At 41.7% G+C, this 17,029-nt stretch overlaps 1 protein-coding gene and 2 long non-coding RNA genes across 4 annotated transcripts in view; 2 read left to right on the top strand and 1 right to left on the bottom strand.

The window, feature by feature from the left end:
• The window catches only part of LOC138764885 (uncharacterized), a 162,214-nt gene that overhangs the window by 135,012 nt on the left and 10,173 nt on the right, over positions 1–17,029 (bottom strand). The gene's annotated exons all lie outside the window — the stretch shown is intronic.
• Positions 10,326–11,228, top strand: LOC138764883 (probable G-protein coupled receptor 139). The gene has a single exon (XM_069941313.1). It carries the CDS (start codon positions 10,338–10,340, stop codon positions 11,220–11,222), a length of 885 nt encoding a protein of 294 aa, XP_069797414.1. The 5' UTR covers positions 10,326–10,337; the 3' UTR covers positions 11,223–11,228.
• On the top strand, positions 11,331–13,697 carry LOC138764884 (uncharacterized). The gene is made up of 2 exons (XR_011358337.1): positions 11,331–11,672; positions 12,805–13,697. It is a non-coding gene; the product is annotated as an uncharacterized lncRNA (long non-coding RNA).

The raw sequence follows: 17,029 nt of genomic DNA, 5'->3' as shown, positions 1-17,029 counted from the left end.
CTTTCCCAGGCAGCAGGAGATGTGGTTGGAGTGATGGGAAGTTTGTATTATGTTCTCAGCTGCATTCGTTACTTTCTGTAGCGTTTCCTGCCTTGTGCTGAGAAGCTTCTGTACTATTCAGAGATGCATCCAGCAAATAGTATTTCGATGTTTCAATTGTTGAGGACAAGGTGATCATTTTTGTTCTGAGAAATTAAACCCATCAGATATTTTGCGAATATTGTGTGCATTATTTTTGATATAAATTCCTTGACCTTAAAGACTGAGTTATGCATAACGCTGTAGTTCTTAAATTGCAGCCAGTTTTCCAAGTAGGTATTTTCTGCAGTAAACATTTATCTAAATGCTCAATATTATGCATTTTTTTAAAAATAGTCTGTTCCGGAGATTCAGACACAAATATGTTGTATAAAGTAAGTCAGCGATGCTGCATCACGATGTTACATAATTTCTGAATCTGTGTTCGTAAAAGTACTTTTCCTCTTTTAAGTTGTATCTTCTTTGCATAACACAAGAAAGCGAGTTTCTCCTTATGAAACCCCATCATCGCCCAACAAATTATTGCATTTTTACCATCAAGCATCATTTCTACATTTAAATATTCATTGACAAATTTTTATTATCATTGCTTGGCGTAGTCAGGGGCACAAAAAGACAGAATCAGAGTACAGTGGCCCGAGGCAGATTCATTCACCTCCCAAGAGAGCTAATACAGCAGAAGCAGGCCCACAGACGAGCCCAGCACAACCAACAAACGGTGATCTAAGAGACGATGTGAGATCTTCTCCGTCCATATAAGTTTGTATATTCTGCATTCTGATAACTTATCTTTGTTAGTGTTTCGCAGAACAGTTTTCATGATGTCCAGAACTCATGTTTTCCCCATTTATTTGGGCATGAGAACACAGTGATGATTACCATCTTTCTGGAAATAATGCTTTCTTCTAGTTAAGGAATCCTTGCATTAATGCTGGGGATCGCATTGATACAAAACAAGGATAAAAATAATAGTCATATAATTGCAGAGATAAAAACTGCGGATGGAAGTCAACTGGTCCATTATCACCTAAGGGAGGAAATAAAATATCGACGTGGCCCTGACTCGAAACGTCAACAATTTGTTTTTCCCCACTATTGTAGCTCGATTCGCTGAGTTACACAAAGCTTAATTTGTTCCAGTGTTTTTAGTTGGGTTTTTTTAAGTGTCTCCGGGATATTCGTCCAAGTCGATGGGCCACGTTCGATGATTATTTGGGGTGTTGTAAGAGACGAGAAGCGAATAGCTGCGACAGTTCATAGATGTAATCAAAACTGAATGTCCGTTGGAGAATATGTCTTGGTGAAAATGAAAATGTGTCCTGCGTTAATGAACGAAGATTCTTCGCATTAGTTCTCCTTGTATCACAGTCACCTTCAGGAAACATTTCATTGAATGGAACACATTTCCAGGATGGGCAGTAACTAGATTCAAATATTAAATTTTCCTCAACTGTTTAGTAACCAGGTCATCGTGCCTTTTTTTTTATTCCGTTCGAATACCTGGAAGATATATTTTATGACATGCTTGTGGCATCATATAGTCTTTACATACTCGTGATAACATTTAATTGGATGATTATTTCAGATGGCATTAGAAAACATGAACAACTCTCTAGTAATTTATTAGTTACTGGTTATTCGATGATGCAATAGAATTCCTTGGCTATATATAATATGATTCTCTTATTTCAGAAGGTAACGGTGCAGGTAGCTTGGCGATAGTGATGGGGTACTCGATAGGGGAACATAGTCGTTGGCTATCGGGAGTGGCGGACAGGAGGTTCCCTGACTGTGAAATAGACGCGGGGATGGTGTGTTTCCTTGCGGGTGGCAGATTCAAGGATATATTGGAGTGCGGTTGGAGGATATATTCAGGGGTGTTTGGAAACAGCCCGAGGTCATGTACACATTGGTGCAAATAACGTAGGTAGATTAAGGGATGAGGTTCTACATAGGGAGTTAGGCAGATAGTAAGAGGTTGAGAAGCAAGCCCTCAAGGACCGTGATCTTTGGATTATTCCTAATGCCACGTGGTTGTCAGCTCAGAATTAGGAAGATAGGCCAGATGAATTTGATGCTGAGGAGCATAGATGGGGAAGTTTGTGGATGATTGGAATATCTTCTGGAGGATATGACTGATTATGGCGGGAAGGGTTGTACATGTATTAGAGAGGCATCAGCATCTAGAGAGGCAAGTACTAAAAGGGTGGGTCTAATATAGATTAGCAGGGTGTGGATTCTATGTAGGACCGAAGAAGTTGAGAGGTTAGAAGTTTTGTATTAGAAGGGTATTGAGAGAAGGTTAGATGAACAAGAAAAGTGAAAGGACCGAGGAAGAACTATTGGGTATTGCTGCAGGCTTGTTGGGTAATGCACATAAAGTTATGGAACAGATAGACTGGGATATGGAAGCAATTATGAAAATCTGCTTAAGGGGGACAGAATTGGCGATTCAAAATTCCAGGGTAGAGTTGCTTCAGAAAAGATAGAATTAGGGTAGAGGTGGCGAGGTTGTTACGCTATTGGTTAAGGACAATATCAAAGTAATGATACGTGAAATTACAGACGGATGTGATAGTGAAGCAATATGGAGCTCAATAACAAAAAAAGGCATGATTGTCTTGTGGGAGGGTACTACAGGCCCTCAGTACTCAATGGAAAGTAGAAGAACACATTTGAGAGGAGTTTGCTGCGAGCTGTATGTCAAAAAATTTTGTCATAGTCGGGGATCGTATCTTTACAACTATTGAATGGAAAAGTCATGGTGTGAAAGGTTGAGACGGGGTGGAATTTGTCAAATAGCTCTGAAACATTTCCTCTGGAAAAAAATTCAAAGGTCATACACTAGTCTTGTAAAATAGTGAAGTACAAGTGGATGAAGTGTTTGTGGATGAGCCTTTGAGGCGACCATTATTCTATTTTGGTTTAAGATTGTCTTGGAGAAGGACAGAGCAGGACTGTGAGTTATAATTCGAAACTAGGGAACGCGAATTTTGAAGATATAAGACAAGATATAGTTTGATTTAATTGTAACATGTTTACATGAAGAGTAATGTTTAAAAAAAATTAAAATTTAGACCTACAGCAAGGTAACAGGCCCTTCCGGTCCATGAAACCTTGCTGCCCAAATATCGCAATTAACCTACAATCTCTGCACTTTATGAAAGGAAGACACGGGAGAAAGTGCAAACTCTTTACAAACGGAGCCTGATTCGAACCTGGGTCATTAATGTTGTATCAGCGTTGCGCTAACTGCTACGCTATCCTTACTGCCCATGGAACATTTTATAAAAGTATGTTGACAAGAGTCCAGGACATGCACGCTCCTCTGAGATTCTAGCGTCAGACCTGCAACCATAGAGAAGTTTCAATAATGAGAGATTTTCAGACTCTCTTCAAGAGCAAGAAGGTAGCTTGAGCAGGTATAGGTAGCTTGAATCAGATGTATACTTGGAGGAATTTTGGGAGCTGAAGGGCAAGCTAAAAACAAGAGTATCAAAAGAGGATAGGGGATAGCTCTGGCATATAACATTAAGGATTAATCTATGAAATTTTATCTGTGCATAAAGGAGAAAGTTTAACCAGTGAAAGATAGGGTCGCTCTGGAATCAATGTAGTCAACTCTATTTGGAAACACAGGAGATGGGCCAGGTCGTACTACTAGTACTTATCCTCTGTTTCTGTTTTCCACAGAGAACGTCATGAGGATCGGTGAATTTAGACAATCAATTATAGTGTCTTAAGATCATTTAAAATTACAATTAAGGACGTGCTAAAGGTCTAGATGCCTATGACGATAAGCAAAACATGCGCAAGGACACGGGCAGAATCTTGAAAGGAAATTGAAAATGCTTCAGCTACGTCGGCAGTAAGTCCAGGTGAGGTGCCTGTGGATTGTACTCTGGCATATATGATGTCTCTGTTTAAGCAAGGCTGCAGAGAAAGGCCTGGAGTCGATAGGTCAGTGAGATGGTAAGTGACTTAAGAGCATTTTGAGGGAGGAGATATTTATGAAACTGAATGGCATAGGGCTGATTACAAGTAGTCAGCATTGGTTTGTTACTGAGAGATCATCTCTCACAATCTAATTGAGATTGTTGATATAAGAGCAGGAAGGCTGATGGATTTTGGCCAGGTATTTGAAACAGTTACGCACAGTGAACCTCTCTGGTAGGTTGGATCGTATGTGATCCAAATTGAGATAGGGGAATGAAGAGAAAATTGAATTCATGTTAGAAATCAGAGAGTGATAGTAGAAGTTTAGTTTTCAGACTGGAGACCTATGGCAAGTGGTGTACCAGAGGGTAGGGCCCGTTGTTGTTGATTATCTTTTATCAATGGCTTATTTGACAACTTGCATTGCATGATTTCATCAGGACCTTCATCGGTTGGGCAGGAAGGGAATTTAATGCAGAAAAAAAGTGAAGGGTTTCATTTTGGGAAGTGTAACGTAGCTATGACCTACCCAGTGAATGGAATTGGTCAAGATAACGCAGAAGAGCAGACCAAACCATTTACAGCATGTCACAGGTATTGAATATTGGGGAGGAAGTTGAGAGGTCACATTGAAGATCCACACGTCGTTGATGAGGCGCCATTTGAAGTTTTGTGTTCACATGAGGTAAATATTTCAACAGGTCTCAGAAGGTGCAATGAAGATTTACGAATATCCAGGACTCATGGTTCTGTGCTTCATGGAGAGGTTGACCAGGTTCGGTTTTTATTCCATGGAGCTGAAGAGGATGGAAGCTGACCCTAAGATGGTGTAAATTCATGAAATGAATTGAATAGGTGAACGTGGAGTATTATGGCAGCGAAGGGGAACTAGTAACCAGAGGACATAAGTTCAAAGTGAGAGGGAAGGATTTAACAGGAAACTGATATGTAACATTTTTACATAGAGTGTACTGTGTTATGAAATGGGCTTATAGGGGAGGGGCTTGAGGCAAGTAATATTGTTATGTTTGAGAAAAACCTGAACAGATACATGAATATAATTTTTTTTTGGGGGGGGGGATATGGACCAAATGTAGGCAGGTGGGGCCAGTTTAGGTAGGACATTTTGTTCGGCATGGGATAATTGGGCATTTGGACCTGTTTCCACACTTTATAACTCTGACCCTAAAGGAGATTATAACTGAACTAAGAAAGTTACATGGCCAAAATAGTATAAATCAATAGAACAATTCTGTTGAAATGACTGTTGCTTTTCTACCCTCAACCATAATGGTTGATGAGACACAGAAATAACCTCTAATAACTGAAAAATACCTTTATTGATTCATTTAACAACATCTTCAAACATGCAAGTCATTCTATGTTTTTCTTTTAAGAACTGTATCACAAAATATTGGCCTCCATTACTTCCATTACATGGCAGTTAAAGAAAAAAGGCATTTCGTGTGTCTGCTTCTACAGTGCTTAACTCATTTGTGTTTGCAGTTTGGGATTCCTTTCTGGCCACGGTGACCAACGTACTTTCATAATTATCATGATCTAAATTGCTCAGCCTGCCTCTCCATAGTGTGCCATGTGATGAGAGATCTAAATAGGATTACGCAAATGATTGCTCAAAATTTAAAAATAGATGTTTTGTGAGATGCTTAATGTCCCAGCATCTGAGATATAAATTAGGTGGGAAGAGAAATGCAATTTCAAATTAAAATGATCCATGCCTTGAAGAATTTCAATAGTATTATATATATTTTGACACCTGTAATTTTTTGGTATCATCAGTAGATGACATCTATATTTATGGTTGAGTCCTATTATATTCATGACCAATTATGCTAATTGCCTTCTGTTGCCCACAGATGTCATAAACTGTTGTCATGTCATATTCTTCCATTTACATCTGCATTTCAAAATATTGATTTCTCTCAGTGTTTTTAAATCTGCTCCCTTACACTCACATTCCACCTTAAGCAATCCCTATGCTATAAGTGCTCTGTGATTAGAATGGGATTACTTAAGGTGGCATGTGATTGGAAAGAAAAAATTTGAAAACCACTGTTTTAATCATACCTAATTAATTCTGTATTTGCACAGTTTCATAACTCCAAGATAAATAGATTTTCTCAAGCAAAATATTTCAGTAACAACTGAGTCTATAGCAATGGTTCTCAACCTTCCCTTCCCACTCACATGCCACCTTCAGCAATCCTTTACTAATCACAAAGCGCTTATGACATAGGGAATCCTTAAGGTGGAATATGAGTTTAGGGGGAAGTTTGATAACCACTGATTTAGCTGAATAGGATCCATTAAATTCCCCCTGAACTCAACATGTTTGTTGAATTACCAGTTTAAATTTTTTAATGGATGTCATGGTCATAACAAATTGGATCACGGGGAGTTGTTGTTGATGAATTCTTGGAACTCATCTTAGTGCTACATCTATCCACTAGTTTTCCACAAAAATATAAGTTTCTGTTTCTTGAAGGTATTCAGTAGTAGATAGAAAATATATCAACAAACCAATAAATCTCAGGCATTAATTATGTGGTCAGAGTATATCATTCCGGGGCATCATTAGTGGAGTTCACGTTCAAGTGTTTGTAGCAGATTCTTTCTGCAGGAGTACCTGCCTCTAATATAGAAAAGTAGTTTTCTGATTGTGTCTCTTGAATTGAGGTTTAATATGCCATCTTGTGTGTGAATATGAAAATTTATTTCACTGTTCTGATTCTGTCTGTGTATCTGTCATTCTGACGGTTTGATAGCAGAAGCCCGCTTTCTCAGATTACTCAATGAAGATACAATATGTACAATCTGCTAGAGTTCCTCCCTGCATAACAAGAAAGAGACTTATTTTTCCCCGAGCATTGAGGTAAATGATGACTTTCTGCTCATAAAAATTGGAATATTGCATGCAATCACCATGGAAATGTCACATTGTATATAACTCTTCAAGAAAATGATGGCAATTAAAACAACATCAACAAAAAAAATCTGCTTCATTGAGTTGGTGCAAACTGATGACCAATAGTTAACATCCCTGTATAGTTAGTTTATAGGGAGTGTTGAATTATCTATGTGGGCCAGGGGTGTGTATCAGAGTGTGTTAGGTCAGATGGTATTGGAGATGGTGAAAAGGAAGTGCTAGGTGTAGTGAGACTGTGAAGAATGAAGGCAGTGGATGGAGCATAATTTAACCAGTTGCATGGTTTGCTATATATGTACTTTAATGGAGAAGTGTCAACGATAAGGGTGATGAGCCTAGAACATGGATAAGTACATTGAATTATGATGTTGTGGCCATTACCATGATTTTTATGACTCAAGGATTGGACTAGATGATGCATGTTCTGGGGGTTCATATCATTGAAAAGGCACCAGTGGGGGAGGGAGGAAAAAGGAAATGGGTGGCATTTGTCATCAGGGAGAGATTAACACCTGCAGAAAGGGAAGACTTTGCAGAGGGAATATCTACTGAATCAATGCCAGAAGAATTCAGAAACAGCAAAGCAATGATCACTCTGATGGTGCCTTTCAAAAAGCTCCCAAATTGCCACAGGGGCAATGAGGACATGCCAAAATGCAGATTTCTGAAAGAATTAACAGGATTTTAGTTATGGTAGACCTCAAATTCCCAAATACTGACTGTCACTTCTTCAGTGTAAAATGTTCAGATGGGACAGAATATAGAAGGATTCTTGACACTGCATTCAGACACACCAACTGGAAGAGAGGCCATACTGGATCGGGTGCTGAGTAATAAATCTGGTCAGGAGACATACTGCTCTGAATGTGAGCATTACAGCAACAGTGACCACAACTCCCTAACCTTTAGCACAGCTATGAACAAGGATAGGTAGAGGCAAAATGGCAAAGTGTTTATTTGGGAAGTGTAATTACTAGGGGAATAACCAGGAACTAGGAAGAGTAAATTGGAAACAGATGTTCTCAGGAAAATCATAGAAGAAATGTGGAGTATGTTTAGGGACCACTTGTGTGGGTTCTGGAGATATTTGCCCCATTAAGGAATGGAAAATATGGATAAGGGAACTGTGGTTGACAAAACAGGTGAGACAGCTAGTTAAGAGTTAAGATAAGTTTGATTGGGTTAGGCAGGAATTTGGGAGAATAAATTGGGAACAGTTGTTATCTGGGAAAGGCAATGTGTAAACGTAGAGGGTGTTTTGTTATCACACGTGGTGTATAAAAATCAGTTTGGCCTACTGACACAGCAGAAAATATGTCAGGAGCCATTGTTCACAAGAGAAGTACAAAGTTAATGCAAACAACGAGCTTACAAAAGATTTGGGAAGGAAATGTTAAGAAGAGCACCTGAACATTAGATGATATAAAGGAAGGAGGTTGATAATGAATTCAGAAGAGTCATGAAACAACCCTGACAAGTAAGGTTTGAAAATTCTGAAACATACATAAAGAGCAGAATGATGTCGAGAGAGAGGATAAGACCAATTAAAAAGGTGGATACATGTGGCTGGAGGTGGAAAAGTTAGGGAGTACTTTGCTTCACTCGGGATAGGGGCATTGGTGAATATGAGGTCAGTGTAGAAGAAGCTAACATGTTGGAGAATATCATGGGTTGAAAAAGGGAATACTGGATCTTCTTAAACATAATTGAACATTTAAGTGCCATGGACTGGATGGGATATACCCCGGGTACTAACGAAATCAGGGGTACCAGAGGATTGGAGAATGGTAAATGTAGTCCACTTGTTTAAAAAAGGTTTATTTAAGGTATCCTGGGGATTATAGACCACTGCATCAGTGTGCAACCTATTGGAGAAGATTTTTAGTGACTGCATTTATGAGCATTTACATGGCTTTGCAAGAAACATGCAGTGTACCATGAGCCTAACTGTGCTTTTCCTATGAGGTTACAAAGAAAATGGATGAAGATAAATGGCAGATGTGTGGTTGTGGACTTTATTCAGGTGTCTGATAAGGTACCCCATGGCTTGCTCGTCCAGAAGGTCATGAGTAATGGGATCCATGGGATCTTCACTGAACATATTCTGCATTGGCTTTATGCTGAAATCAGAGGGTAGTGGCAGTTGAACATTATTGTGTTTGGAGGCCGTGGATATTTTCTGGCACTCCTGCTCTTTGTAATTGTATAAATAACTTGAATAAAGAAGTGGACACATGGGTAAAAGGTTTGCGGACAACATAGCAGTTAGAGGTCTGGTCCATCGTGTAGAAGGATGTTGTAGGTGAAAACAGGGTATAGGTAGGATGCAGAATTGGATGTAGAAGTACCAGATAGAGATAAACGCAGTTAAGTGTGAAGTAATGCTCCTTAGGCAGTCTAAAGAAGGTAGGGTGCTTGGTTAATGGGAGGATTTAAAACACTATAAAGGAACAGAGCAATATTAAGAATCCAGGACTCTAGATCCAGCAGGGTTGCCATATACGTAGGTAAGGTGGTTAAAAAGACATATGTGTGCTTGCCTTCATCAGTCTGGAGATTGTGTTCAAGAGCCATGATAGTGTTCCAGCTCTAAAAAAAAGTAATTCGTTTACTGCTGGAGTATTGTGTTCAGTTCTGATAGCTTCATTACTGGAAGAGTGTAGATGCTGCAGAAAGTGTAGATTTACAAGGATGTTGTCTGGATTGGAAAGCATGTTGTATGAAGCAAGAATGACAGAGCTAGGTCTTTTCTCTTTGGAGTGAGGAATTAAAAGTGGTTTAATATAGGTATATAATTTGTGAGGATCTTAGAGAAGGTAGGCAGTCAGGACATCTTCCCCCACCCAGGGCTAGATTAGCAAATACCCGAGGACATTTGTCTATAGGGAGTGAACGAAAGGTTAGGGTAGATATCAGAGTTTGTAAAGAGTGATGTCAGTGCTTGTAATGCATTTCCGGATGTGGTGGCGTAGGCTGGTATAATAGGGTCATTTAAAGGACTATTGGATGGGCACGTGGTTGTACGGAAAATAGAGGGTTATAGGTCTGAGGTAGAGAAGGATTAAATTATTGTGGAGTAGGTTAACATAGATCTTCACAACCTTGTAAAGTGAAGAGCCTGTACTGTGCTCTCCTCTCTATATTCTACATTGTTTCAATTACCTTTGAAATATTACGCATAATACATTTGGATGTTAACATTTTTGATATTAGAAGAGACAATATATTTACATGATTAATAATCGCTGGGAATTATCGCTCGCTCTTCAACTGGTTAAATATGTCCAACCTTTGGTTAGAATAGATGGAGTTTTGGCTTCCATGAAATTCAAACTTGATGTTTTGATTTACATACGTAAAACTGTCCAAACTGTAATTGCCATGTCTCATTTTCAAAGTTAATTTAGTGGCGATTATGATACTATCTCGGGGAAAGTGCGGCTTATCAATGTGTACCACTCGCTATCTGGTGGCCATGGCAGCGGCGGATCTACTGACGATAATCACCGAGGTTATTCTGTATCGTGTCAACATTTATTATTTTCCAATGAATTTCTTGTTCATCACTCCCGTGTGCAGTGTTGTCTATGTCTTAGTTCGTCAAGCCAGGGACTGTTCAGTTTGGTTCACGGTCACTTTTACGTTTGACCGGTTCGTCGCTATTTGTTGCCAGAAGCTAAAAACAAAATATTGCTCCGCGAAGATTGCAGCAACTGTTCTGGGAACAACTTCCATGTTGCTCTTCTCCAAGAACATTCCGTTTTATTTCACACTTCATTCCTCGGTAACAATCGACAATGTACCTTGGGGTTGCGAAGACAAGCCCAGCTATTATACTGAATCTGCATGGGTGGGATTCGACTGGTTTGACACAGCATTGATCCCGTTGCTTCCATTCACTTTAATCCTGTCGTTCAATGCTCTAACAGTGAAACACATTTTAGTCTCCAGCCGTATCCGAAAGGGTTTGAAGGGTAAAAGCAAGTCGGAGAATCGCAGTGACCCGGAGATGGAGAGCAGAAGAAAGTCTGTGATTTTACTCTTCACCTTATCTGGCAGTTTCATTGTCATGTGGATGGCGGATGTTCTGGAATTCTTATATTACACCATTGCAAGAATTGATCCAAATAACTATACCAACTCTGAACTCGTATTTAACCAAGTGGGAACAATGCTGCAGAATTTAAACTGCTGCACAAACACCTTTATTTATGTAGTGACTCAGTCCAAATTCAGGGAGCACCTCAAAAGCATGGCGAAATATCCAGTCAACGCTGTAATTAAAATACGAAACAAATAAATGTCATTGAATAATGATCAGCCGTGGTCTCCTGTGAGACTCAAATGGCCGGGCTTCATTTACATAAAAACTGTAATATGATAAGATACATAAAGGGAAACTGATCAATAAGTAGGACACACACTCAAAATAGATGACAATTGTACGTTGCTTCCCAAAAATAACTCTGGATTTCGGAACTGAAACTAAGGATTAAAAATATACATATTTGTTTGGAATCTAATCCATTTCAAAACACCGAAGAAGTTCAATCAATCTGCAAGCATCTCACATTATTTGCTTGTCACAGTTTTGAAGTACACAGTACTTTTTGTTAAATTTTAGCAGACAGCAAGGTAACGCGTCGTTTCGGCCCTAGAGCCCAATTACACCCAATTAATCTACAGCTCCCGTTACGTTTTGGAGGGTGGAATGAAACCGGAGCACCCAGAGGAAACCCACACTGACACGGTGAGAAGGTCAAACTCCTTACAGACAGCGCGGCATTTGAATCCCGGTCCCGATCGGTGGTTCTGAAAGAGCATTGCGCTAAACGCTACTCTAACCATGCAGCTAATCCGTAATGCACTTCAAAAAACAACCCTGCATATCTTGAGTTATCATGGCATTGCTCCGGACAAGCACCCCAAAAATTATTATAAAAAAGCAGCACCAAAGGGCAACTAAAATGGCTGTGCATGGGAAGGTATCTCAATCTCTTCTACACAGAACACGTCGAAATAAGGTAATAACCTAAAAGCATACGAATTATCTCACAATTGCTCCGGACATCGTCTGCAAACGCAAAATAATTCGGCAGCTCAGACCAGATCACAAATCTGACTTGTGATACGGATATCATTTCTCAGTAAGATTCCAGAGCAATACATACCTGATAGCCCAAGATCATAGATACAAGTAACACAAGTAAATATCAAGCACTCAAGGAAGCTCAGAATGGGCTCGTATATTAAACATTAGTCACATCATGATGTCTTCAGCATTTATATTCCAAAAGATATCTTCGGGATTTAAAAAAAAACAACAAAAAAAAAATGCATCGCACAAACACAACTAACTTCTCGTCAATTCAATATCTGCAGTTCATCACCAAATGTAATTTTGGAGGGAAATCAAATTAATGGAGATCTATAGATTCAAGATGAATATTACATCATCGAAGCCTTGCTGCATTAAGCAACGGAGAATTTAACTCTCAAAATTCAGTTGTAACCATAAACATATCAAAACATTTCGCCATCTGGGGACATTTAAATCCCCAAAAAGTAAACAACACCTTGGATGAATACAAGTCTTAAAATTCGCATCGGGACGATATATGCAAATCACTTATAGAAAGCTGCAGCCCAAAACAATATCAAGATGCTGGAGCAATGCATCACCTCTGGCCACCAAGAAAAAAATAACATTATACTGTAACATAGTCCAGAAAACTATCCCAAATCAATTCCTAGACCAACCAATGATGCTCTGCAACATCTGAATCGGGAAGTCGAATTCTTTTTACGTGTGTGGAATTTAGATTCTTGAAATAACGCAAACTAATTTTGAATTGAATTTTCCATTGTGTGCTCCTGTCTAGGTTAACACTTTAAAGAACTCTTTGACTCAGATAATGAAGCAACTCAAAAATCATTCAACAACCAGACTCTCAGCGTCTCTCAAATTGGCGGAAGTCACAGAAGGGCCTGAAGTGATCTGTGGTCTGTGGTTCTGGATGAGGGTTGCATGCCTTTTGGGATGTATGTGAATCTCTGATTTATACAAGCCTGTAATAATTGGAAAAGAATATTTTAAAATTTAGATTTTTTTAAATTTTACGCACAAAACGGTAGGAGCCGATTCTGGCCATTGAATCACGTGCCGCCCAATTAATCATGATCGTCATCATCATCATTATGGTCATCATAGACGTCTACAATTGAATCACGTGCCGCCCAATTAATCATGATCGTCATCATCATCATTATGGTCATCATAGACGTCTACAATTGAATCACGTGCCGCCCAATTAATCATGATCATCATCATCATTATGGTCATCATAGACGTCTACAATTGAATCACGTGCCGCCCAATTAATCATGATCATCATCATCATTATGGTCATCATAGACGTCTACAATTGAATCACGTGCCACCCAATTAATCATGATGATCATCATCATTATGGTCATCATAGACGTCTACAATTGCATAACATCTGAATTAAAACCATCGAAACAGCCAGTGGGTCACGCATCAACTGTGGAAAATCGGAAAGGATTGGGATGATGATACTTTGCCACACCACTTGACAGGTTGACTCTGTTTCAATGTAACAAACACTGGGCGACTTGTTTCATGCTTCCAGAATTTTGTTTAACGCTCTAAAGGACAGGATCATGTAACTATAGTTGGAAATTCCGGTTAATACAATCAAAATTTTTACCAAAATGAAATAAATGATGGTGTATCCAGTAAAAGAACCAACAATACGTGTTCTTCCTTAGTTAATTATATGTGGGGGAAATCAAACACGAGAGGACATGCACTTGAGGTGAAGACGGGTGAAGTTAGAAGGAGACGTGTTGAGCAAGGTTTTTATAACAGGCTGTGAAGGATATTGACAGAGGTAAACTCGATGGTAGCTGTTTAGAGGCTTCAATAAAACAAAATGCAAAAATTCCGAGTTTGGACGGTAATCGATATTGTGTAAGCAGAAGGAATTGAGTTTAATTTAGCGCAGACATCATTACTGAATGGCCTGTTACTGTATTATCTTTCTCGTTATTTTCGTTGATCTAATGCGAAAATCAGGCGAGGGTCCTCCAAACAAACACCAGACAAACATACAGATTAAGAGACTATTTTGAAAATTTCACTAGAAAGAATGTCCTGTGGGGGTGTGAGCAGTGAAAGAAACTCAGCCACCACGTTGAGGGTCCTCAACCACTGTTTTTATTCAGATTCAGCGGGTCCCTATAAGGGGCAGCATGAGCTCAGTCACCTGGTGCATTGTGACATCATAATGGCTGCCCAGGATGCTAAATGGAAGGGATGCTGGAGTCAGAGAGAAAACTCTGAGGACGCCATTTCCCCATGGCTGCCCCACCATGTGGTGATACAAGCGAGGCCGGTTCACCATGAGGATGTGTGCTGCCACACAACCCCCCACCCCCAGAACAAACTGTGCATCCTGTTGCTTTGGCGGCCAGCCCCGGTGCTTGGTGGCGGCCGCCTGCACCGGTTGTGATAAGTCCAGATGGGCCACCTTCAGGCGGTCCACCATTAAAAGTTCCTCTCCCCCCTCTCCCCCACCATGTCTAGGGTGAAGGTTCCTCCGGAACTTTGTACGGCCCCTCGTACAGTCACTGCAATGGTACACCCTGCGGCCCCCTTTGCACAAAAACAAACTGAGCTAAATCGAGTTCTTTGGGGAGGTGGACTGGCCAGGTGCCATGGCGTTTTGGGGATGGGAGCCAGGGAGCCCAGTCTCCTGCAGAGGTCCGCCAGCAGGTTTGGGTTGGAGGCCATGGTGTTGGGGTGAAAGCCAAAAAAACTTACCCTGTAGGGAAAAGGTTTAGCTATACACCATCTCCACCGCCAAGGCTTGTAGATCCTCCTTGGGTGCCGTCCTAATCCCAAGGAGGACCCAGAATAGCTCATCCAGCCAATCTGATCCACAGGGCCTGACCATGAGTGATGTCTTCAGATGCCTGTGGAACCTCTTCACCAACCCGTTGGACTGCAGGTGGTATGCCATGGTGTGGTGGAGCTTCATCCCCAGGAGTTTCACCATCTGGGTCCACAGGGAGGATGTGAACTGTGCACTCCAGTTGCTGGTGATGTGCACCGAGTCTTCAAATCGGGCGATCCACTGGTTGACCAGAGTTCCGGCGCACAACTCTGCAGAGGCTTCCTTGATCGGGATAGCCTCCAGCCACCTTGTGGCACAGTCAACCACCATGAGGAGGTAACAAGCCTCCCTTGACACCAGCAGGGGTCCAACAATATCAACGTGGATCTGTTGGAACCTGTGAGCTGCTGAGTCAATGTTCTGTAAGGGAGCCTGCATGTGTCGGTGGACTTTGGAGATCTGGCACCTGGTGCTGTTCCTAGTGAGCTCCGCCACCTCTCTCTTGAGCCCATGCCACATGAACCACTTTGCAACCATATGCACCATTGTCTTCATCACTGGGTGAGTGATGTTGTGGACTAGACTGAAGACCCTTACTCTCCAGTGCGGCGGGACTACTGGACGCAGCATACTTGTTGACACATCGCAGGGTGTCGGGGTTGCTGGGGAACTGGATATCTTTGAGTTTGAGGCCCGAGATGGCGGTCCACAAGGCCTGCATCTCTGCATCATTCCTCTGAGCCTGGGCCAATTGAGCGTAATCTAGGCTGGGGGCAAGAGTGTTGATGGCAGATCATGAGAGTGCATCCGCCACCATGTTTTCCTTACCAGCCCTGTGTCGGATGTTGGTCGTGAACTCCAACACGTATGAGAGGTGGCACTGTTGTCTGACAGACCATGGATCCTTGTCCATCGCCAATGCCTGGGTGAGGGGCTTGTGTTCTGTGAAAATTGTGAATGGCCTGCCCTCAAGGAAGTAGAAAAAGTGGTGGATGGTCAAGTACAGCGCCAGGAGCACCTGGTCGAAGATGCTATATTTGAGTTCTGGTGAGCGCAGCTGCTTGCTGAAAAAGGCCAGCGGGTGCCAATGTCAATCGAGCCACTGTTCCAGGAACCCCCTCAACTGCCGTAGCTGAGGTGTCCATGGAGAGCCATGTGCACCTCTGGCCATGGGTGTACTAGTAGTTTTGCTTTGGGTAGGGCCTCCTTTGTTGTGACAAAAGCCTTATTCACCTCTTCTGGCTCCTCCAAGAATTGGCGGTCGGTGGACCTGTCCATCACATGAAGGAAACTGTTTGTGTGGCCAGCTGTCACAGCCATTAATGGTGGCTAGCCTGGTTATTTCCCTGAAACCTGCAGGGTTGGTGGCACTTATGGGCTTGTGCTCCCCAGTGAGGGTGGTAGAAGCACCAGGGTGACTGGCCCTCCTCTGGCTTGGTCTTGGGGGTGGGCAGCAGTCCATTAGTTCCTGGATGTGCCACCAAGGGGTGAGGGCTGCCTCGTTCTCCCTCTTTGTGAGCCAGGGGGTGTCCGCATGGGCTTCTGCCTTTCTTGGATCTGAGAAGTCCTCGACCGTAAGGTGCAGATGAATGTCCTCTGGCATTTGCTCCAGGAATATTTGGCGGAAGAGAAATCAAGGCTTGTGTTCTTCCACCAGGACCAGCATCTCATCCATCAGTGCCAAAGGACTACGGTCTCCAAGCCCATCCAAGTGTAGGAGCCTGGAAGCACATTGCTGGGAGGTGAGCCCAAAAATTCCCAGCAGCAGATTTTTAAGGGCGGTTTACTTGCCCACAGCCAGGGGATGGTGAATGATGTCATCCACCCTCACCGCCATATTTTGGTCCAGAGCACTCACGACGAGGTAAAACCGTGGCTTTTGTGGAGATGTTGCGGAGTTGAAACCACGTTCTCGGTCGATGGGTCCAAACGAGGGGAAGCTTGATGGAGACAGCATTAAGCTCTGCTGAATACATGGTGTTCAGGAGTCCAGAAATTCATCTGGGCTCATCGGGGTCACCACTGTGATGGTGTGAGCAGTGAGAGAGATACAACCACCATGTTGAGGGTCATTAACAAATGTTTTTATTCAAATATAGTGCGCCCCATTAAGGGTAGCATGTCTTCAGTCACCTCGTGCATTGTGATGTCATAATTGCTGCCCAGGGTGCGCACTGGAAGGGATGCT

The sequence above is a fragment of the Narcine bancroftii genome, chromosome 5 (assembly GCF_036971445.1).
Source record: "Narcine bancroftii isolate sNarBan1 chromosome 5, sNarBan1.hap1, whole genome shotgun sequence".
Taxonomy (NCBI): domain Eukaryota; kingdom Metazoa; phylum Chordata; class Chondrichthyes; order Torpediniformes; family Narcinidae; genus Narcine; species Narcine bancroftii.
The sequence above is the reverse complement of the archived record's forward strand: the minus strand, read 5'-3'. Positions and strand labels throughout refer to the sequence as shown.